The 23,373-nt window shown below is 62.0% G+C and overlaps 1 protein-coding gene across 1 annotated transcript in view; it reads right to left on the bottom strand.

Annotated features, from left to right (window-relative positions):
- SMOC2 (SPARC related modular calcium binding 2) overlaps positions 1–22,723 on the bottom strand; it is a 127,246-nt gene extending 104,523 nt beyond the window's left edge. Inside the window, exon 1 of the mRNA XM_036249380.1 lies at positions 22,504–22,723. Coding sequence (XP_036105273.1) covers positions 22,504–22,587 — 84 coding nt within the window. The 5' untranslated portion in view covers positions 22,588–22,723. The remainder of the gene's footprint in view (positions 1–22,503) is intronic.
- Between the last annotated feature and the right edge of the window lie 650 nt (positions 22,724–23,373).

The raw sequence follows: 23,373 nt of genomic DNA, 5'->3' as shown, positions 1-23,373 counted from the left end.
TCCAAGTAAGACAAAAGGTCGGTCATGCAGAGTATTTTAATTTTTTTTTTTTTTTTTGCATTTATCTTCAGATAGAGCTGGAAGGAGAGAGGGAGGAAGAGAGAGAGAAACATCGATGTGAGAGAGACACATCGACTGGCTGCCACCCACACAACCCCATGGGGCCGGGGACAAACTGCAACCAAGGTACGTGCCCGTAGCGGGAACTGAACCCGGGTCTCTCTGGTCTGCGGGCCGACGCTCTAACCGCTGAGCCAAACCGGCCAGGGCCAGAGCATTTTAATTCGATGAAGAGTCGCAGGGACTTTCAAATCTCGTTACTAAAACCACGCGGAAACTACCAGCATTTTCCATTTCTTGACTATCTTTACGCGATGGAACAGAGATGCTTTCGAAATGTGGTTTATGCAGACCTTCCAATGTGTCTGTCCACGATCAGCTGCCCACAACGGTCTTGCCGGTACGCACACACGAATGACTGCGGCCGACGGCTGCGAGGAGGGCCGTCCATCGCCACAGCGGCCAGCCCGCCCCTGAGCGCACACAGACGAGGCCACGCACACCCAACACCGCCCCTCCCAAGCAAGGACCGGGTACTCGGGACAGCGGGGAAAGCCACCCTGCAGAAGCCCTGCTCAAGACCCACTTTCTGCCCTGGCCGGTTTGGCTCAGCGGTTAGAGCGTCGGCCTGCGGTCCGGAGAGACCCGGGTTCGGTTCGCGCTAAGGGCACGTACCTCGGTTGCAGTTTGTCCCCGGCCCTTCGTGCGGGTGGCAGCCACTCGATGTGCCCCTTTCACGTCGATGTTTCTCTCTCTTTCTCTCTCTCTTCCTCTCTCTCCCTTCCACTCTACCTGAACAAAAGATGGAAAAATGTCCTCAGGTGAGGATGATTTAAAAAAAATCCACTTTCCTGTCTCACGGTGCCACCCTCTCACGCTGGCCTCGCTGCACGTGAAAACCCCCACTTGTCTGAAGACTCACCTGAAACCTGGCTGTTCTCAGCACCGCACACCACCCGCCATCACACCTGGCCCTACGGTCACCACTCCCGACCACGGTGACTGTTCCCAGGTCCCTCTGGGTGGCTCCCCACCACACCAACGGTCTCCACGCCCAGGAGCGGAGCCTCCTGCCCCCAGTGTCACTCCGCAGGTGTCCAGGGCACAGGCGGACACGGCGCCACCCCGACACAGAGGCCATCGGAGCACGCATGCCCCAGGTCCTCCGCACGGAGGCTCACGACGCCCTCGGCTCAGCTGCTCCTCTGGGCAAGGGGAGGCCTGTGGGCCTGGGAAACGCTGGGGCAGCCGCTGCGCCACGTTCGCGGGGCTGGGAGGACCGTGTGGGCTGCAGGCAGTGAGCACACTTTGTAGAACGGCCACGCCGGACAGCTGCACAGTAGTTCTGACATGTGTCTGGGTTTCATCTTGAGTCGATCCCGAAAAACCCAGCATATTCAGGGACAGTTCTTCCAAACATCTCGTTGAAGGGTGTCCCCACTGCCTCCCTCCCTCCCTCCCTCCCTCCCTCCCTCCCTCCCTCTCTTTGTCCCTCACACACACGAAGCGCGACCGTCCCCCATCACCCGCGGGCCTTGCTCCACCCTCCTCCCCTCCCGGCCCTGACATGTCCACGTGGAGAACGGGCTCCGTGATGTGCTCAGAGCTTCCAACCATCCTCGTCAACCCCGCAGAACAAAGCCGTGATGAAAATACCGAGATTGGTGCCGGAAGCATCCAAACGGTTCAGTACCGACTGGGGGACGTGCCCAAGGCTCCCACCTCCCAGCCCCGCATGTGGGGAAGGTGAACGGGGAGGTAGGGAGGGTGTGAGGCAGGCCAGCGGCCGGCTGGCCAGGGCCCGAGAGACGTCCACACCCGCGCTGGAGGCCGGCCCACCCGGGGAAGGCCCGCCGGTCTCGGCGCGTGCCCGAGGCACCACGGCAAGCTGGCTGTGCAGGTCGGCCCCTCTGTGGCGCCTGCACCGGGACTGGGAAAGGGCGGAGCCACACCCGAGCTAACCAGCCTCAGACGCGCTCAACCACTCACATCAGCCTGACCGCAGTGGAAGTTTGGGGGTCTCGGCACCACTGCACACAGAGGTCTACGCGAACATGGCTTCTTGGGTTAAAAATGGGGGAAATGAACACGCTGACTCGGCGTCCAGTGGAGACTTGCTCCAAACAGTCCCAGCGGCACGCGCACCGCACACACAGAAACCGGCTCACCTGCAGTGTCCACAGTCTCGACGCCCAGCACCCCGCGCACGGGACACACGGAGAAAACCAGAGGAGCTCTGTGCGCCACACGTGTCTCGATCCGCAAAGTCACCCAAAGTGTGAGAAATATCTTCAAGCAAAAAGAACTTACAATGCGTACCAAAGTGTGATCCCAATTTCACAAACATTTATATCCACACATCGACATGCACACATCCAGCACTCGCACACACACTCACACATGTGCACACATTCTCACACTAACACATGTGCACACCCACACAGACACACACTTGCACAGACATGTGTGCACTAATGCACATTCACACTCGCACGTGTGCACACACATGTACAGCCGCACATGCACACCCCACACACTTGCAGACATGTACACACTCACACATGTACATCCTCAATTGTACACACGCGCGCACTCACATGTGCACACCCACACATGCACACCCCACACACTTGCACAGACATGTACACACTCACACACGCACATCCTCACTTGTACACATGTGCACACTCACACGTGCACACCCCACACTTGCACACACGTGCACACTTGCAGACACAAACACACAGTGCTGCAAAGCGCTTCAGTGTCTCCTCTCTGGGTGATGACATCACAGAGACGTCTGCTATTTCAGGGTTCTTCTGTTTCCAGAGTTCTACAGTGGGCCTGAGCCACTTTCAACGTATAAAAGACTGCATCCACCTGAAAACACGTAACGACACATCCGCCTCCCAAATGGACCTGAGTCAGTGTAAAGTGCGGAAAAGCGTCGGCTGCACACCCAGAGCCAGCTCAGTGCGCGAGCCCAGGGAAGCAGGCACCTGTCCCAGCCCCTCACACAGACGCAGAAGCCACCCCTCGTCCAGTGAGTCGTGGGTCCAGGCCCGTTTCTACCAGCACTGCCACCCACACCTGGGCTGACGCCCCCACGTCGGAAACAGCCAACACGCCCTCCTGTCTCCAGGTGCCGGGCGGCGAAACTGAGCAGCCGCCACGTAGCAGATCCCCAGCCGGCTCCTGGGCGCCGGGGCCGTGGGAACAGCCGGCTTCTGCGCACTGGCGAGTTCGGTCACACAAAGCGTGAAGAGCCTGTCACTCCGCAGACGTCATGATCACCTCCCGGGGACAACCCACAGGCGGGCTCAGCCCGTCCACCCACCAGGTGAAGGGCACCAGCCCCACCTGCTGACGCCGCCCAGATGCCCGCAGGGACCCCGACTCCAGGCGGCCTGGGCCCCTCCTCTCCCCCTGCCACAGCTCACAGCCGGCCGGGGGTCCTTTCCTTCCCGCAGCCTAGGCCGTGAGCACACCGGCTGCAGGTCGGGACGACGGCCCCCGAGGTGAGCCCAGCTCTGCCCTCACCCCGGGAGCCCGCGCCGGCCGTCCCGGCAGCTGTGCAGTCCCCGCCTCTTCTCCACGGCGCCCGCGGATGTCTCGCTGAAATGACCTGGGTCCGCACATCAGCCGTGCAGGGGACACTGGGGGGGAGGGGCCGAGCACGGTGTCGGCGTCTGGTATTTCTGCACGTGCCCGGAGCGTGGGCCATTCCCCACGCGTCTCAGTGTCCTGGTGACTTCAGCGACCTCGGCAGAGGGGGGACGCTGTGGCCAGGCCGGGCACCGCTCCGGCCTCTCACCTGTGACAGGAGCAGCCTGATCTTGCCGGGAAGAGGCCAGTGACCGCGAGATGGCACCTGCAGACTTCTCGGCCCCAGACTCCCCGGGCCGCCAGGCTTCGTGAAGAGACGCGACCAGGTAAAGTCGTGCGTGGCTGTCAGCTCGGCGTGGTCTGCTCCGGTCAGTCGGATCTGTCTGCTCCTCCCTCAGGAAGCTCCGAGCGCTCAGTCCTGGACAGAAGCCAGTTTCTGTGCAGCCGCATTCGGAGGGCCGACCACCTGTCCCGGGAACGGCGGCTCTGCGGTCCAGCGGTCCGAGCTCCTCGTGGCTGGGAAGCCGGCTGCCCCGGCCGGCGGAGCAGACGCCTGCCCGCTCCTCTGCCAGGTGCTCCGCGTGTTCTCCACGGAGCAGGGGGCTTGGTGCGGGTTCCCAGGGCTGCTGGGCTCTTCGCCGTGTACACCGTGGTGCCCTGGGGTCTGCGGCATCGGTCTGGGCTCCGAGCTCGAGGATGCCGTGTTCCCCGCAGCAGCCAGTGGGGAGCTGCCACGTGTCGTGTGTGCGAATCAGCTGCCCAGCTGCCCTGAGGCCACTACCGACCACGGGGACCGCGCGGGAGGGGAGGCAGCGGGCAAGGCGGAGGGGCCCTCGGCTTTTCCACACCACACACGTGCTCGGGCCACACTTACAGAGAAGGCATGAAAATTTCCTCTTGTGCCCCAAGGCATCAGTGTAAATAAAACGCAAAAAGTGATTTTGATCCTGAGAACCACCCTCTCTGCAGTGGGCCTGGCCCAGGCCTGTCGGGGAAGAAGTCGGCCCCCCACCCATGTGCGTGAAGGACAGCATCTCGCATCTGCCTGGCAAAGACTCATCGCACCGTTACCGCAGGGCCCAGAGCGGGGAGCTGACAGCCACTCAGTACCAGGGACGTGGGGAGTCCCGTGGCAGAGCGAGAGCTGGGTCACCTGTCGCCATGCCCGGAAGGCAGGGTTGGAGCTATGCCCACCTACCACCTCCAGCGCTGTCCCCGCTGTCCCTGGGGTCACCTTCAAACCTTTTGAAAACAAGCCCTGGCCGGTTTGGCTCCATGGTTACAGCGTCGGCCCGTGGACCAAAGAGTCGGGGGTTTGATTCCAGTCAAGGGCATGTTCCTTGGTTGCGGTTCGGTCCCCGGTCCTGGTCAGGTCGTGCGGGAGGCAACCGATCGATGTGTCCCTCTCACATCGATGTTTCTCTCTCTCTCCCTCCCTCTACCCGAGAAAAAGTGGAAGAACATCCTCGGGTGAGGATTTCAAATAAATAAATAAGTAAAACATAACGACAACTCGTCTGTGGAGTCGCCGCGGTGCTATGGAACTAACCAGACACCGCAGGAAACATGTACACAGAACTCACGACGGCTGCTTCTTTCCTTGTGTTTTGGTAAAATTTACCCCTGAGGAGTCTCCACGGCAACGGTGAGAATCCAGACTTCTCTGTACGTTCAGTGTCGTGGGATTTGGGGCCGAAAAGACACCTAATGTGACTTGGTCAAGAAAGACAGTGTCAGAGAAACACGCATGGGCCTGGGGCAGAAACCCCCTCGAAGGGTCGGTCACGCTTGTTCAACGAAGGACAAAGGTCACAGGTGCCCAAGTTCACACACAGTGGACTAGACGGTGATGACAAAGAGCATAACTGCGGGTCATTTCGTGGTAGCAACACACAATTCGCAGCTCGTTGAGATAACTTCGTGTTCCCTGAACTCGCGTGGACGAGACATAAGCTGCGTTAGGTTCTACTGCATCAGTCCGGCGGCCGGCGGCACTCACCCTGCCTTGGGGCTTGTGGGGGTGCCCCGCCTCTGGAGCGCATGGCCCCGAAAAGGAGCAGGGGCTGGGGACCCGTGGAGACGGTCCCAGGGCTCGGTGGGCTGCTCCTCCCTGCATGGCGTCCGGCGTCCCGGGAAACGCAGGGGTCTATTTTATCTTGGGCTTGTGAGGTGTGTGGAGGCCACTCCACACCGACTGGATTTGGCATTTTCCTCGCTGGTCCTTTAGGCTTTTACTCCTCCCAAAAGGGGGTCTTTAACACAAACTGCCCCAGAGAAGCTGAGTCTGCGATGGCAGAACGCAGGTGACCAGAGCCACCCTCAGAAACTCCGGGCCCCGTCAACGTCCTGCTCCCGAGCTCGGCCACAAACAGCGCCAGCGTCTGCGGCAGGTGACGCCCACGTGCAGGCCCTGGGAACACTGTAGCGGGCACATCCGGCGCTCCGGGCCTGAGCCTCCGATGCAGACAGCATGTTGAAAAACAACGGAAAAAACCCTAATTCAATACTCGTGGAAGGGATTCCATCTGAGCCAATCGCTGGCTAATAATCCCCGAGGGTTTGCTCCTTCCGGAGAACTCGGCTGTTCCTCGCCACGAAAACAGCGCACCGGAAATGGCGCGGGGCCAGCGGCCTCGGGCGGGTCGCGGCTGCAGGCAGGGTGACAGTTCATCAGGCGGAAGGGACCCTTCAGGGCCAGCCCCAGAGCGACTATCAGCAGGAGGAGATTGGAAATCCAGGGATAAACCGTGATGAAGCCCAGTCCCCCCACCCCCCTGCCCTGGCCAGTTTGGCTCAGCGGTTAGAGCGTCCGCCTGCAGTCTGGAGAGACCCGGGTTCGGTTCCCGCTAAGGGCAGGTACCTCGGTTGCAGTTTGTCCCCGGCCCTGGTTGGTCGTGCGGGTGGCAGCCACTCGATGTGTCCCTTTCACGTCGATGTTTCTCTCTCTCTCTCTTCCTCTCTCTCCCTCCCACTCTGTCTGTACAAAAAAATGGAAAAATGTCCTCGGATGAGGAAAAAAAAAAAAAAAGCCCAGCCCCCCTCGGGGCGGCCTCTCCCGGGGAAGTCCCCTCCCCGTCCCCGAATGGGCCCCTGGACACCACGCCCGACCCTCTCTGCCATCTCTGCTACAGTCCGAGAAGCGCAGGGAACGCGATAGGTCCAGGCTGTCCGTTCCAAAGCACAGACATTGCGCAGACGAGGCCCAGCTCCTTCCCTCGGCCCACACCCCATCCGTTCATCGCCGGAGCAGCTCTGGCCCTGTTCATCCCCACGCGCTCACATTCCTTCTCATTCCTCCACCTTCCACACGCAGGACACGGGAAGTCACAGCCGGCAGACGCGGGGCCTCCCAAACCACTCAGACTAACTGCTCCCCCCGTTCTCGGGGAGCAGTGCTCAGCGTGTGGGAACAGACAGGTCTCCCCCGAGACCGGCAGCTGCCTCCCCGCGGTCGCTCTGTATCTGCTGAGAGGAGACGCTACTTCGGGGCAGCACAGGGAAGGGTGTGCGATTCCATGGGGCGCAGGTGACTCTCACCCCACACTTCACTCTCTTCTTTTCCAAGTTGGGGCGGGGAGTGTGTGGGCACAGAGACCCTGAGTCCCCGGGAGGGCGGGTGGACGGGGCGACTTCCCGACGACCCGCAGCCGCTGTCCCGAGAGCCGGCTCCGGCTGTCCTGTGGGACTCTGCAAGTTCAGTGACCGCTCGGTGTGGGACCGGTCATTTCCAACATCCGTGCAGGCCACCTGGACCTCGGCCACCGTGGGAACGCCAGGTCCTCTGGCCGCCCTTTCCGTTCCCGGGCGTTTGCTCCCAACGTCCCCGCGTCAGGTCAGGTCACCTCGAGCTGAGACAGGCCTGCGGCCGAGCCCCCGAGTCAGGACCATTCCTCCGGACAGGGACCTCCACAGAGCTCGAAGCACCGTCGGCCGAAGGTTCGAGCGGCGGACCCCGCGCCCCTCAGCAGATTCTACCTCTGGAAAGAGGGGTGCTCGCCTCATCTCACGTGGGCCCACACCCTCGAGCAGGAGGCCAGGGGCACAGAGCTCTGGGGCACCCCGGAGTCCAGCAAAGGCAGCCCAGGAGCAGAGGAGGCCACACCTCGCAGGGACAGGCTGGCTCGATGCGCCAACACAGCACAGCTCTGACCGGGCCCCATCCCCAGTGACAGTCTGCCGTGGCTCAGGGTGAACCCCTAAGCAGGGAGCAGCCACCATCAGAACAGAAGCTCAGGTTCTCTAAGGGGCAGGCAGCACCGGTGGGTTCTGGGACCCAGGTCATCGGGCAACAAGCCCTTCCTACAAGTGAGCGGGTGGGGGGCCCAGCTCCGGCTCCAGGCTGACGTGGACGAGAACCACTGTGAAGGGTCCTGTTTCCGTACACGCGTGTGCAGGGGACAGGGGGCCAGTCTGCGGGCCCACGGCTGAGGAATCACCCGGCGCCCACTCATGCCCACCGCACCCGACCCACCTCATCACGGCCTCACGTCACATCGTCCACGGCACCCCGGACGATGTGACAACAGAGCAGACATTTTGAAAACGAACCCACGACCCATGACGGCACCAGGTCCGAGCAGTGTGGACGGAACCCCTTTACGTGGGGCCGGAGCTGCCCTCCCAGGGGGACTGCCCTGCATTCGGAGCCCCAGGCCGGGGCGAAGACCGGACGAAATGCCCTTTGCACGGGGCCTGAGCAGCCCTGTGTCCAACAGCCGTTTTTGAGGAGAATCAGAAAGTCAGACATGATGACCACTGGACCGACGGCCACCGGACTGAACAGTGAAAGGCAGTGTAGAATCCGGTCACTGGGTCCTGTTATCTGCACCCATAGCAACGCCTTCCTGCTGGGGGTGTCCCCGCGCCATATCCCCCTCGTCTCACTGTTTGGGCTTCTGCCTGAAGCGACGATTCCCCAACAGCTGTTCTGACTGATCTCAGACGAACGCTTGTCCTCACTCATGATGAAAGGCCTGTCATCTGGGGTCACACAGACGCAAGCACCTCGTTGCGACAGGTGCAGCCTGAGTGCCGTGGGGAGGGACGGAGCGTCTGCCTCCTTCCTCCAGGGCACACTGATCGCCGATCCACCGGATCTGGGTCCAGGCCGCGTGCCTCCACGTGAGAAGGCGCAAGACTCGGGGCTGGAATGTGCGTCTGAACCAAGGTCTCAGCTGACAACGCTCCCGACGCCACACAAACTGACATCAGGTCTCGGTACAAGAAAGCACGGGAACCCCAACACGCGTCAGGGGAGAGGCCACCGGAAGATTCAACCCCAGTCGGCTGACTCCGGGGGACCCCTCGAAGGCCGTCCTTGAAGGTCCCTGCGCCGGGACCAGCAGGCGGAACCCAGGGTCCAGGGAGTCCTACAGGGCGCCTCCCACACTATCATCACTCGGCAGCACAGTATTCTGCACCTTTAATTGTTAAAAGTGATGCTTTGGTCTATTAACCTGTTTCCGCCAAAATAAGAATAGCTGTGAGACACCACAGAGGTTCGAGGTGGAATCCATTCTGTTGAATTCTAGCCCTAAATGTCCCTTTAAACACGGAGCCAGCGAGGCCGTGTGGCAGGAGGCTGGGCTGGACCCTGCTGCCGCTCAGGCTCCCCACAAACTGAGGGACCACACAGCCCTGCAGACTCCCCTAGTGCCGGGTGTCAAGGCCAACAGCCTCTCCTACCCACGTGGCTCCAAGTGAAAAGGATGGAAACGTCTCGTGATGACAGTGTTCTCAAAACCACAGCAGAGCAGAGCACCCGTGCTGGGAGCACATGGCTACTTGTCTGCATGTCTGTTACATTGTCACGTTGTTTCAGGAGGAGGGCCCATCCGCTCTTCCTCGGGCTGCTGGGAGGCTGGGTTTCGGGGTTCACGTCTCTTGGGAGTCCATGCCCTGCAGGTGGGCACATCTTCACGTTACCTGTCAGGCCAGGGTGGAAGGTGAGTCTGAGAAACCTTTGGGAGTAGCAGCCAGCCCACGTGAACTTTGTCTGTTTTACAATAAATTAAAAGGCATCTTCAGGACAGTTCAAAATTTCAGCAGGAGGACGGTGGATGAGTCAGGAGGGCGGAAGCCAGACACCTCCGCTGGAGGACGTGTGATTCAGAGGCGAGGGAGGAGGGCGGGCCAACACCCGACCCGGACCAGGGCCCGAACGGTGCACAGCCCCTCGGTTCCAGGTGCTGCCGACAGCTCGTCACGTGTCCCTTCTTCCACGTGAGCCGCTTGTCCCGCCGTGCCGGGCACGCCCATCGGAAGAACCATCCTCTAGGATCTGTTCCGAGAAGGTTCCCGCCTGACGTCTCCGGTGCTTCCCATCCAGGCTGTCACGGCGGCCCTTCCTGTGCTGACCCACGTTCTCCTCCACGCACCCAGGGGACTCGCCAAAACCTACGGACCACATCACGGCCCCTGCGGCTGAGCCCGCGGCTGGGTTTCTGACGTGCACGCCTGTGTTGAATTTAAAGCGGCTCCGGAGCTGCCCTCCCGGAGGAACGGCCCATCGGGTCCTCGGACCTGTGGGTGCCGACACAGCCACATCCCCTCTGCATGGGCCTGCGCAACCGTGTCCCAAAGACCTTACCCCTGAAGATGCTGCCCGGAGCTCGCCACCCCTGCCCTCAGCGGTGACCTCAGTTCCGCTGTCCTCACCTGCGAAGCGGCACGACCCGCACCCCCACTGTCGGGCGCCGTGAGCAGCAGAGGACGTAACGTGTTTTTCTCAGGGCCCGGAGTACAGCAGCATCACAGTAACTACCATTTCCACGTTATTCATTAACAGCAATTTCCATAGCACCAAACTGCTCCGTGATGCTAGTGTCCAAAACGCACTTACTAAATCAGCATGTAATGACTAGGAAGTGAGTACGGTGATAACGATATGCCTAGGTGAATGCCCCCAGCTTCGCACGGAGTTGGCACTGATACCCAGGATCAGGAGGACTTCCTGGAGGAAGAAGCGGCGTTTGCAGAGAGCAGGAAACAGGAAACCACCGCGAGCTCCGCGCAGCGTGGTGGGGGCTGCACCAGGACGTGCTCTCGGTGTCACCAGACCGCAAAGAGCCAGCGGCAGCGGGGTGGTGCACGTGGTCCAGCCGGGGGGTCGTCACTCCCCGCCCCCACCCAGCAGCTGCAGGAGATTCCAGGACCGTGGAGGGAAGGGCTGTGCGGAGGAGGGGACCCTGGACAGTCTCCCACTTGCAGCACAGAAGATGGAGCTCTGGGCCAGGACAGGCGGTATCCGGCCCCCGGGCGGGCAGGGTGACCCACCTCTCCCAGGGGAGGCCAGGTAAGTCCTCCTGCCCACTGACCCGTTACCCCTGCCGACCAGACGTCAGGCCGCAGCGACGCGTCCCCCAGCAGGGAGCCCTCCATGGCCTGAGCGCTGGGCCTCATCACTGGGCCCTGCGGTCTTTCTGGAACACATCAGGACGCCCGTGGTGCTGAACTCCAGGTGGAGTCTCCGTGAACACCGACGGTGCCACACGCTGGGCTGGGGACGTCGCCAGAGATGGGCACGCACGAGGCGGCAGCCACGCAGCCACAGATAACAAGTAAAGAAAGAGAAGCGTGGGCTGGCCTGGCTCAGCTGGTTGGAGCTCCATCCCGTACGCCAGAAGGCTGTGGGTTCCATCCCTGGTCGGGGCGCATTCAGGAGGCAGCTGATGGGTGTCTCTCTCTCCCTCCCTCCCTTCCTCTCTAAAATCAATAAAAATGTATCCTCGGGTGAGGATTAAAAACAGTAGAGAGGAAGAGAAGACAGGGGTTGGGGGACAACTTTTGGAAAGCCAGTGCCTGCCCACCTGGGCACCTGACCTCCAGCAGGTCCTCGTCCAGGGAGACAGGCGTGAGTTCCAATGCCCCGGGCACAGGACTGGAGGCCCGGCCCCAGCCCGTGTGCACCAGGGAGTCCTGGAGCCGTGTCGTCGCCCCCTGCTGGTCTGGAGGACCACTCCACCCACGTGTGTGTGGTTAGAATCTGGCAGGTCTCATGTTTACAGCGATGCTCCAGGTCACTTGGTAATTACAAGGCAGCCCAGAGGCGCAGCACAGGGATTAAGTCATTACAGTTTAGTGAGTGCCACACGACCGCCTGTCACTGCTCCGCCAGTCACCGCCCCTCAGGCTCCCGAGACGCGACGCCCGGGAAGGCAGCTGTGCTTGGCGGCCCGGCGGGCGCTGTGGGTGCATCGCAGTCTGTTTCGATTTCCACAGGGTGGAGGGTGAATTCGCACTCACCCGAAGCTGCACCAGATGTTCACTCCGTGTTTAAACACATCCCCCCGGATACGCGCGGGAGCCCGGAGGTTCAGGGGCCCCGCCAGGTGACAGCCAGACAGCGAGACGGGGGTGCCGGAAGTCCCAGGAGGACTGAGGATGTCAGGCCGGGCCCTGCTCTTCCAAAGTCTGCCCTGTCGGCAGGAGCGACATAGAAAACAGCCGCTTCCCACGTTCGTGTCTGCTCCTGGTCGTCCTTAGCTATCCTGTTGCCTTGGCTTCACTGTTTCCCTGAGCGCATCTCGCTGGCAGAAGTATGAATGAAGCTTCCGCTTGTTCAACTGGCGGGCAGACAGCCTTCCATGTGCACCCCCAGCGGGGCGGCGACCCCTCCCCCGTCCTTCCCGCTGGGCTCCTGTGCCCTTCGCTCTTCTGAAGGAGAAGCCCGGTGAACAGTGGCAGCGCCCCGAGGAGAGGCGCAGCCAGCCCTGCTGCCCGGCCACCTTGCCCCGGCACCGCGGACAGCCTGGCACTGACCAGAGAGCTCGCTGGGAAGGACGCTGCGCTCTACAGCCTCGATGCACAGCCAGGAAGGGACGCCCACCTCCGAGGTCACCGCGGTCGGCAAGAGCACCGAGTCCTGGAGCCGCCGGGCTCAGGGAGCCTGGGCCCAGCAGCACGAGAGGGCGTGTGTGGGGGAAGGATCCCCAGTCTGCTTAGTCCCCATGAGGCCAGCGCCACAGAGTCAAGCACCCGGGAGGAAAGGTGCCCGGACTGGCTACAGCCACATCACAGCTGCACCAGGAGCCTGTCTGCACCCCAGCATCACAGCTGCACCAAACACCTGTCTGCACCCCAGCATCACAGCTGCACCAGGAGCCTGTCTGTACTCCAGCATCACAGCTGCACCAGGAACCTGTCTGCACCCCATATCATAGCTACACCAAACACCTGTCCGCACCCCAGCATCACAGCTGCACCAGGAGCCTGTCTGCACCCCAGCATCACAGCTGCACCAGGAGCCTGTCTGCACCCCAACATCACAGCTGCACCAGGAGCCTGTCTGCACCCCATATCATAGCTACACCAAAAACCTGTCTGCACCCCAGCATCACAGCTGCACCAGGAGCCTGTCTGCACCCCAGCATCACAGCTGCACCAGGAGCCTGTCTGCACCCCAACATCACAGCTGCACCAGGAGCCTGTCTGCACCCCATATCATAGCTACACCAAACACCTGTCTGCATCCCAGCATCACAGCTGCACCAGGAACCTGTCTGCACCCCATATCATAGCTACACCAAAAACCTGTCTGCACCCCAACATCACAGCTGCACCAGGAGCCTGTCTGCACCCCATATCATAGCTGCACCAAAAACCTGTCTGCATCCCAACATCACAGTTGTACCAGGAGCCTGTCTGCACCCCATATCATAGCTACACCAAACACCTGTCTGCATCCCAGCATCACAGCTGCACCAGGAACCTGTCTGCACCCCATATCATAGCTGCACCAAAAACCTGTCTGCACCCCAGCATCACAGCTGCACCAGGAGCCTGTCTGCACCCCATATCATAGCTACACCAAAAACCTGTCTGCACCCCAACATCACAGCTGCACCAGGAGCCTGTCTGCACCCCATATCATAGCTGCACCAAAAACCTGTCTGCATCCCAACATCACAGTTGTACCAGGAGCCTGTCTGCACCCCATATCATAGCTACACCAAACACCTGTCTGCATCCCAGCATCACAGCTGCACCAGGAACCTGTCTGCACCCCATATCATAGCTGCACCAAAAACCTGTCTGCACCCCAGCATCACAGCTGCACCAGGAGCCTGTCTGCACCCCATATCATAGCTACACCAAAAACCTGTCTGCATCCCAACATCACAGTTGCACCAGGAGCCTGTCTGCACCCCAGCATCACAGCTGCACCAGGAGCCTGTCTGCACCCCAGCATCACAGCTGCACCAGGAGCCTGTCTGCACCCCAACATCACAGCTGCACCAGGAGCCTGTCTGCACCCCATATCATAGCTACACCAAAAACCTGTCTGCACCCCAGCATCACAGCTGCACCAGGAGCCTGTCCGCACCCCAGCATCACAGCTGCACCAGGAGCCTGTCTGCACCCCAACATCACAGCTGCACCAGGAGCCTGTCTGCACCCCATATCATAGCTACACCAAAAACCTGTCTGCACCCCAACATCACAGCTGCACCAGGAGCCTGTCTGCACCCCATATCATAGCTACACCAAAAACCTGTCTGCACCCCAGCATCACAGCTGCACCAGGAGCCTGTCTGCACCCCATATCATAGCTACACCAAAAACCTGTCTGCACCCCAGCATCACAGCTGCACCAGGAGCCTGTCTGCACCTTATCATGGTCCATCAGGACCTGTCTGCACCCCAACATGGTCCATCAGGAGCCTGCTTGCCCCCTGCCCTGACACCTGGAAGGCTTCCCTTGGCTGCCCGGCCCACCTCCCCTGTAGCTGCTCGTGCCCACACCTGCCAGGACCCTGAGGGGGCTCCCCCACCGTGGCTCTGTGCACAGGGCACTCCCAGCTTCCCCCAGTACCCAGAAGAGACTTCAGGCTCCTCAGTGAAGCCCCCCCGCCCCTTCGAGCAGGTACAGACACCTCGTGAAGGCTGGATGTTAATGTATTTACCCACTGCACCAGGAACTGGCAGGGCATCCCCAGAGCCCCCTTCCCCTGATGGGGTGCAAGGACTTCAGGGGTAAGGCTCACTCAGAAAGGAAACGGGCTGAGCAGAAACTGATTTCCAGTGTCAGGGTCTTTCGGGTCGAACTCCCCCGTGAAATCTGCCCCGGAAACCCTGAAACATAATGTCAGTTCCGCAGATGACACAAGGAAGCCCCTGCCTTCCCTCCATCATTTCCACCAGGACGGCCGCGTAGCAGCCCTGACCGACCAGGCGTAGCCCAGACCCCCCAGGACAGGAGCTGGGGCACAGACCGTGCCCCTGACTGAGCATCTCGGCTTCATGAGTCAGACCCTTCAAGCTGGAGAGTCCAGCGTGGAGCCTGAACTCATCTTCAGTGGCAAAGCCACCGAGGAAGTGGGAGCTGTGCCCATGGCCCTGACCCCAAACCCCCCTCTGGAGCCCCTGTTCCCCAGGAGGGGCCAGGCTGCTCTCGGGCTCCCTCCTGTGGTCGGCGTGGAACACGGAAGGTTGGGACCCACGGTGCCCGCCCCCCAGGAGATGGCTCCCAACCTGCCCGCCACACCTGTGCTGGGGGGGTCAGTGGGGGGAGAGACTCCAGGAGTGGAAGAGGAATCCAGGGCCCCACCTGGATCATATCTCTGAACGAGCAGGAAGATCTGTCTTTGGCAAACCCCCGCTCAAGATAAATCTCTTAAGAACGAAGGCCTGGCTGGCGTGGACACATCTCTGGACCCGGCACAGGGATCCGACGTGTACGTTCAGGTCGGGGCTGTTACTCACCTTCCTTACCCTGAGGTGTTTCCAAAAATCCCAGCTACATACGCCCACGAAATCCATCCGGCGGCTTGGCAGGGAGCGAGGACGAGGGAGATGCTATCTCGGGAGCTCTGGGGCGAGGTGCCGAGGCTGATGGCCCCTCCTCCGTGGGGAGTCTGGGCCCGGCGTCAGCCATCACCGCGTCCCCGAAAGAACGCGCGTGTTCCCGGGCGCAGGACGGGCCGCCCTCGCCAAGGGTCAGAGCTCTGAGTGCTGCCCAAAGACGTCACGCGAAGCCCCTGACCGCGCCGCTGCAGGTGCGCGAGGAATCCGCTCTCGCTCCGTGGCTGCTGTCCCGCACTTAGAGCGACGCGCTCTCGTGCAAGAGGCGGCTGCGTCTCATGAAGTCTGTTACTTCGGTTTGACGTCTCGTGTTCGGAAGGACACGCGTGCCTCTGAGAGGGTGAGGGGAGGGGGGTCCCGTGACGTTTCTGTTGATTTGCCTAGTTTTCCTCGGTGTCGTTAAAAACGGGGTCACGTCAGAGAGGTGCAGGCGCGAGAGCCGCCGAGCCCCACAGAGGTCAGTGCTCAGAAACCCAGAGCGGGGCGCAGTGAAGAAGTGGCCAGTCTGCCTTCAGGTCAGACGCTGGCTGCAAAGTGGTCATGCGAGAGCAGACTGGACGCTGGGTCAGAGTGACAGCATCCGACGCAAGCAGAGTCCTGACGAGCCCGGAAAAGGCTCGGTCCACCATGTCTGCCTGGTACTGGGGCACGTTTTCCAAAAACCACAAATCCCGCCACCCTGAAACGGAAAGGTGCCCGAGACACAGCTCCTCGGCCGACCCGCGCGGTGAGGGACGCTCCCGCCTCCCCGCGGTGCTATGAGACCACGTCCTGGTCCGTGCGGGGCTGCAGCCACTGACAGGAAGACGGAGCCACTGGCGCCCGTGGTCCCTCTCGGTCGGACGACAGGAGCCAGGCCGGTCTCCTCCGGCTCCACAGTGACAGGTGTCTCTCCCGCTGCTCCAGAAAGGTGAGACCGAGACAGGGCGGCCCCACTCCGGGTCACCATGGGGGGACTTCCCAAGCTCATCTCAGAGGTCTCCATGGGAGAGAATGTGCCAGAGTCCTCCCCACGGCCTGGGACCCCCCCTCTCCGCCGGCCTGTCTCACCACTGAGCACGCGTCCTTATGCACAGCACGGGACAGGTGGGCCCCGTCTGGGGCGCGTCCACCGTGGGCTGGTGCGGGAGGGACCCGACCAGGCAGGCCGAGCCCCAGGAAGCCAGACAAGCTTCCTCCTCCCGAGCAGGACGCCGCTCTCCCCGATGGCTCTCAGCCCGCAGGTGGGCTGAGCTTCCAGTGCCCGAGGACCCAGCAGAGCAGCAGAAAACCCGACTTGGACAAGGTCAACCTGCCGCCGCAGCATTTTCTTTGCCAACACGCTGGTGGGCTGGTTCTTTGAGAAGTCATGAGACCAACACACTTGCGATGCCCGGAGTGGGGGGTGGGTCCCCTGCAGACGCACTCCCAGCCGGCGATGAAAGTCGCCGCAGATTGTGTTTATCTGACGCCCTTCATGCTTCCTGCAACTTCATTATCACTGGAGGACCCTGCCAGCAGCCTCACGTGTGAGGAGTCGGTTTGCCCCCTCCCACCCCCCAAAAATCTGCCACAGGCACGGGGCTTGCTAATAGATGGGTCAGTAACATGACGCTGGCACAGAAGGGCGGCGTGCCCACCCACCACCACGAGGGGCCACCGGGACGGAGCTCGGCAGAGGGGGACGGGCCTGCGCTTTCAGGACAAAGAGCATGAGGAACGGAAACAGAAACCTGACGGGGTTTCATCGGCGCTGACGTAGAAACGATCGGGTTGGTGGCCAGCCTCGGGGGAAAAGAGAAGCCACACGGGAAGGAGCATGGTTCGGGAGGAGCGTGAAAGAGAAAGGAAGAGGTGGTCCGGGGACAAAGAGAGGGGACGGACGCAGACACATGCTGCAGGGGGCGGCACTCGGGCAACTCCACGGACATGTGTCCTTCTCCCAAATCCAGCTCCGCTGGCCACAGGCCGCCTGAAGTCACACACAGCGGGGCCCCGACTGTCACGACGGCTTCAGGCCCCTCTGAGACGGCCTCCCTGTCGGCACTGTCGTTACATGTGGCCGACAGTACCGATGACCCGCTCACAGGTGTAACGTCGTCTCAGTCCTGACGCTATGACATGCGCTCGGTCTCCGACCCCGGTCTCCGAGGCCGCGTGAGGTGCCGGCTGCTCTCGCTTGCAGAGTCGGCGCTCATAGCCCCTGGGCGACAGGAATGCTCTTCTCCGAAATCTCTCCTCTCGGGGCTTCGGAAAACCTTCGGGGGGCTGCTCTTCGACGCCCGAAGACACACCAAAGTGAACAGTGAACTCTTACCCCGCCGCTGTCGACGGGAGAGATTGCAGTAACAGCGCGAGGCTCTAGAAATGCACTCAGAATGCGTCCTCCTCCTGTCTTTTCTCCGAGTCCGAGGTTCTACTGGAAATTCGTCGTTCTGAGTCTGTCCTGTGGGGGGTAGGGCACCGTGACCCGTGCCCAGGTGCTGCCCTGCCGTCCCGAGGCCCGTCCTCACGTCCTGGGCGCTGGGAAGGCTCCCGTGGGTGCAGGAGCCACGTGATCCGCCGTCTTCTCGGCCCGGAGCTCCGCCCCTTCAGGGCCGCTCACTGCGGTCTTGCCACGGCCACGGGTGCTTCACGTTTTATTTATGGTCTTGACTCCAGATCCACGTGAGAGTCTCCTGCAGATGCCTGGGTTGCCGGTCGCCATGTGAACGGGCCTCCGGGTGGGAGAACCTTGATTGTGTCAGTTTCCTTCTCCTGGACCCCTCCATGGTCCAGCGGGTGCTGGTGCGTGAACGGCGCCCCCCAGAGCACCGAGGGGACTCGCGGCACCTCAGCGGGGGGAGAAGCCATAACCCCTCCTACCACACGGACGCGCGTGAGAGCGGCATCCCAACAGCCTGGTGCCCGCCTCACACCACGGGCACCCCGAAACGGAAGAACATGCGGTGCTGGTGTCTCGGCGCAGCCGACGGCAGATCTCGGACACGCTGACAGCGAAACCCTCGAAACTGACCTCTGCGCAAACACGGTCTCCCCTCGGCTCCCTCTCGGAACAAATAGATACACGTTGGGGTGGCAAGTATCCTTTCCACTCTGGGGTCACATGTGCCCCAGACCAGCAAGGCCTGAGCCCTCCCTGTGCGCAGACGGCGTGGGGGAGGTGACGAGGTCACCGGGTCCCGCAGGGAAAAGGTCACGAAGTCCCTAAAGGTCCCCCCCCCCGAAGGCAGGCAAACAAGCCCAGGACGGTCTGAAAGCATCTGACCAGCTGACTGCCCCTGGGCAGTCACAGGGACTCCGGAAGCTCCGGCCCCTCTTCCCTGAACGTGGCCACCACAGCATGTGTCCACTTAGGTGGTCGTGAGGGTTCAGTGAGAACACAGACACGGAGCGCCCCTCGGAGCCTGCACGAGGACCTCAGGGCGCTCACCTTCCACGGGCAGTGAGGGGGCTTGGAGGGAGGTCCCTCAGCTCTGCCTTCTGAGGGGGGCACGAGGCACGATGTCAGCTCTGCCTTCCGAGGCGGGGCTCAAGGCACGAGGTCAGCTCTGCCTTCCCAGGGGGGACACAAGGCACGAGGTCAGCTCTGCCTTCCCAGGGGGGACACAAGGCACGAGGTCAGCTCTGCCTTCCGAGGGGGGGCTCAAGGCACGAGGTCCAGCTCTGCCTTCCGAGGGGGGGCACGAGGCACGAGGTCAGCTCTGCCTTCCGAGGGAGGACACGAGGCACAAGGTCAGCTCTGCCTTCCCAGGGGGGACACAAGGCACGAGGTCAGCTCTGCCTTCCCAGGGGGGCCCAAGGCACGAGGTCAGCTCTGCCTTCCGAGGGGGGCACGAGGCACGAGGTCAGCTCTGCCTTCCGAGGGGGGGCACGAGGCACGAGGTCAGCTCTGCCTTCCGAGGGGGGACACGAGGCACGAGGTCAGCTCTGCCTTCCCAAGGGGGGGCCCAAGGCACGAGGTCAGCTCTGCCTTCCCAGGGGGGCACGAGGCACGAGGTCAGCTCTGCCTTCCGAGGGGGGCACGAGGCACAAGGTCAGCTCTGCCTTCCGAGGGGGGGCACGAGGCACGAGGTCAGCTCTGCCTTCCGAGGGGGGCACGAGGCACGAGGTCAGCTCTGCCTTCCAAGGGGGCACGAGGCACGAGGTCAGCTCTGCCTTCCGAGGGGGGCACAGAGGCACAAGGGTCAGCTCTGCGGTGAGGCCACGGCCCCCCAAACCATGCTGGGATTGAGCCGTGGCTGCTGCGCTCCTACTGCCCCTACAGGGGGCGCTCAGGTGTGGGTTCCCGGGCTGTCAGGCAAACCTTATGCCTGCACCTCGGGCAGCGTGGACAAGCTGTGGTCCCATGACCAGAGCCTGCACTGGAGAGGGTGCCCGTCTCGGCCACACACAGAAATTAAACAGAGTCAGCCACTCACAGGACCACGGAGACGGCCTGGCCTCACAGTGGACCCACTTCTTCGAGGAAGAAAGGGAAGTGGGTTCAAATTAGGGCGGGTTGGACGGGGTGGGCCCCATCTGCTGACGGAACGACGCGAGGCCCCGGGGAGAGCCCGGAGATTGCGCAAAGACCTCCGAAAGGCACGAGAAAGAACACAAGTAAAGACGATATTCATCCAGCAAAGCAGATTCTGCCAGTCCAGTGACACTCTCTGGCAACGCTGACCCCCAGAGAGCGGGGGGACTGGAGGACAGGTGCTTGGTTCTGAGAAGGAAGGTCAACACACCTCCAAACACCCCACCCCCCGAGCGCGGCTTCCCGTTTCTGGCTGAGAAGCCGTGGCCCGGGGGGGGGGGGGGGCCGAGCCCCGAGTCTTTCTCAAGGGCCTGTCCAGTCCACAGGACTTACAGGGGCGAAGCCCACGCACTCGCCAAGTGCCCTGGGCAGCTGTGACAGGTGGGGAGACCGCGGGCCCAGGATCCGGCACACCTGATCACTCGGCCACCTGCGAGCTATGATCACGGTGTTTAAAACGACCTCACGGGCCAGTGGAGTGGGCACCCTCAGATGCACTGCTGATTGGAGCACCAGCACGTACCGGGCACACTGAAGGCCTTATCTTTACTCCTCACACACGCTGAACCGATAGTGCTACGTGACCCCCACCATACAGACAAGGGAAGTAAAGAAGATAGGGGTGCAGTAACACTCCTGCAGAGGCCACCTAGCCGCCGTCGCCCCAATCTCTGGGCCGATGCTGCCTCTCTGATTTATTCAAGACCAGATGTGAGCGCTGCAGAGAGAGCCATCCCTCTGGGAACAAAGAGATCCCCACGTACCAGGAAGTGGTCTGAAGAGACAGCACCACCGAGAGACCCAGCACGTGTAACATTCCACGGGGCCCATCAGCCAACTTCCTGGTGTCCTCGGCTGGGGGTGGGGTAGGCAGCCGTCTGCCAAAATACTGTGTAGCTTTAAACTTTCCTCCTGGATGCAGAAGCAGCACAGCATTTTATTTGCAAATGCGGTTTCGGAGCCAAACGTTTTCTGGGCAGTGCAGAAGAGGCACCAGAGCCCGCGGGCTGGGCTTCGCCGCGGGCGCCCGCGGAGGCCGGCTGGAGGCCCCGACGCCGCTCCGAACCCAGGACCAGAGGCTTGGAGGAAATGGTTAAACGAGAAGAGGGGAGGGAGAGAAGAAAAGAAAATCTGCAGATTTAAATTGTTCCAATAACTAACCACATAGATTCTGCTTCTCCTTGGAGGGACCACCCGGCTGGGGCTCCCCCAGGACGGCGGGCAGGCCGCTTTTTCCATTTGCAGAAAATCCACAGGACGGCGGATGACCTGCTGCCGCCGCCCTGGGGTCTCGCTCTGAGAACTGGTCTCAGTCCCTCTGACCCTTCAGTGCACCAGCGGGGGGGTGGGGGTCTGTTTTCCCGTGTGCGCATCATGCACACATGTACGTACAGATGTGCGTACACATGGACGCATGCAGCAGTGTTGTCCGATGGTCCCCCCTGGGGAGACACACGTCTGCAGGGAAAGCGTGTGAAAACTTCCTTCGAGCTCCAGTTGGAGCCTCTAATCTACAAGTCACTGTGAGACACAAGGCAGGGACCCAGGACGGCCGCAGAAGAATCTTAGGTATGAACCATGAACTCACTAACTCCTTCCCCCCTCGCACTGCTTTTAAAAAAATCTCCGAGTGCTTCGGATTTGCTGAAAAGCAGAACCGGGCCACAGCCTCTATTTTCGATACAATCAACGCCTTCAGGACAAACCCTGCCACTTAAAAGCGTCCCTCCACCAGAGGTGTTCTCTCTACCTCCATGTTTTCTCAAGCACTTGTTCAAAAACACATCGAAGTGGAATGTTTTCGTTTCTGCAGATTGCATTAATTACGGGTTTGCAAACACGGCAAGCCCACGAGGTCGGCGGAGCTGGGGGCTGCAGACCCAGCGAGGGCCAGCGGCGGTGGCTTGGCGCAGCCCCTGGACATAGCTGGGCGCTTGGCACCACGCGCCGGGACCATGGCGAGAAGCTGCAGCTAAGAAAGAAACACACACAGTGGTCAACCGCGGTGACCCACGCGCTCGGGCGCGCAGCCGGCCGGGAGGGGACCCAGGGCGAAGTGGCCAGGGGACCGCAGGCGTCTCCTCCCTCCCTTTCTGCTCGCGCTAGCAACAAATGATCCTTATTTGTACTGTCATCTGCTTTCCTAGCTTCACTTCGGGAGACTGGGAGCGCTCTCCTCACTTCACCAGGAGGGTCAGGGAAACTTGGGGGCGGCAGGGGGGCCCAGGACCCACGCGAGGGCCGGGGCGAGGGGGCGCGGAGTCCCTGGTGGGCCCGCCTGGAACAGTCCGCGGGGCGGCGCCGGCGATCGCAGACCTTGCGTCCTCCGCGGTTCGGCCCACCCGCAAGTGGGGAGCGCACCCCAACTCCGCCGGCCCGCGGCGCTAGGACCCCCGTGCGCCCTCCGCAGCCTGCGGCCATCCAGCCCGGAGCGCACGCCGCGGACCGACCGCGGTCCCACCTGCCCGCGCCGCCAGCAGGAGGAGGCGCCACCGCCTCGGGGTCACCTGCTCCCCGCGCGGGCTCCGCGGACTCACCGTGAGCGCCGAGAACTTCTGCGCGGGCGCCGGCGGGAGCAGCCCCGCGAGCAGCGGCAGCCAGCAGAGCCGGGGCAGCAGCATGGTCGGGCGGCGCGGCCGCGGACACGCAGCGGTGGCCGGAGCCGGTGGGGCTGCTCCTCGCGGTCCTCTCCCCGCTCCCGGCAGCCGGACTTCGCCAGCTGCGCTCCGCCCGGCGGTCCTCCGGTCCTTGCGGCTCCCCTGGCTCCTGTCAAATAACTCCAGAGCGCCCGTCCCAGAGCCGCCTCCTCCCTCCCCGCTCCCTCCTCCTCCCCTCCCTACCCTGAGCCCCACCTCCCGGCCCGCGCCCGCTCAGCTCAGATGCCCGCTTGGGCCCAGGGGCCACCCCCGCGCCGGGCCTGCGGAGCAGGAGCAAGAGACGGGGCACCAGGGCCCTGCCATGGCCTGTCCGGGTGTGTGCCTGCCTCCTTCCCTGCGCGGGCACACATGCGCACACACACATGTGCCCATACGCGTGCACACACATTACACATGCATGAACACGCACATTACACATGCATGAACACATCACACGTGCATACAAACACACCCGCCTGGCCCTGGGGAGCTCCCTGGCCCCATCACAAGATGTGCTGTGCCTTCTGCTGTCCCAGGGCACGGACCCGGTCCCTGCACCACCACAGGCCTGGCTCACCCACCAGCTTTAACGAGGAAGCCTAGGTCCGGCCTGGCTGCCCGGTGACTCTATAACTCCACCTCTCCAGTCCAGAATGTCACCTCTCAAACGGGCTGGCTCTCCAGCAGGGGCAACTGTGAACACCTCACCGTCCGGAAAGACACGGGAGATGCTGTGCCTTGGGGGCCTCTGCACCGGTTACCCTCGTGGGA

This window comes from Molossus molossus, unplaced genomic scaffold (genome assembly GCF_014108415.1).
Source record: "Molossus molossus isolate mMolMol1 unplaced genomic scaffold, mMolMol1.p scaffold_m16_p_8, whole genome shotgun sequence".
Taxonomy (NCBI): Eukaryota; Metazoa; Chordata; class Mammalia; order Chiroptera; family Molossidae; genus Molossus; species Molossus molossus.
Note: the sequence above shows the minus strand (reverse complement) of the source record. Positions and strands in the feature narration are given on the sequence as shown.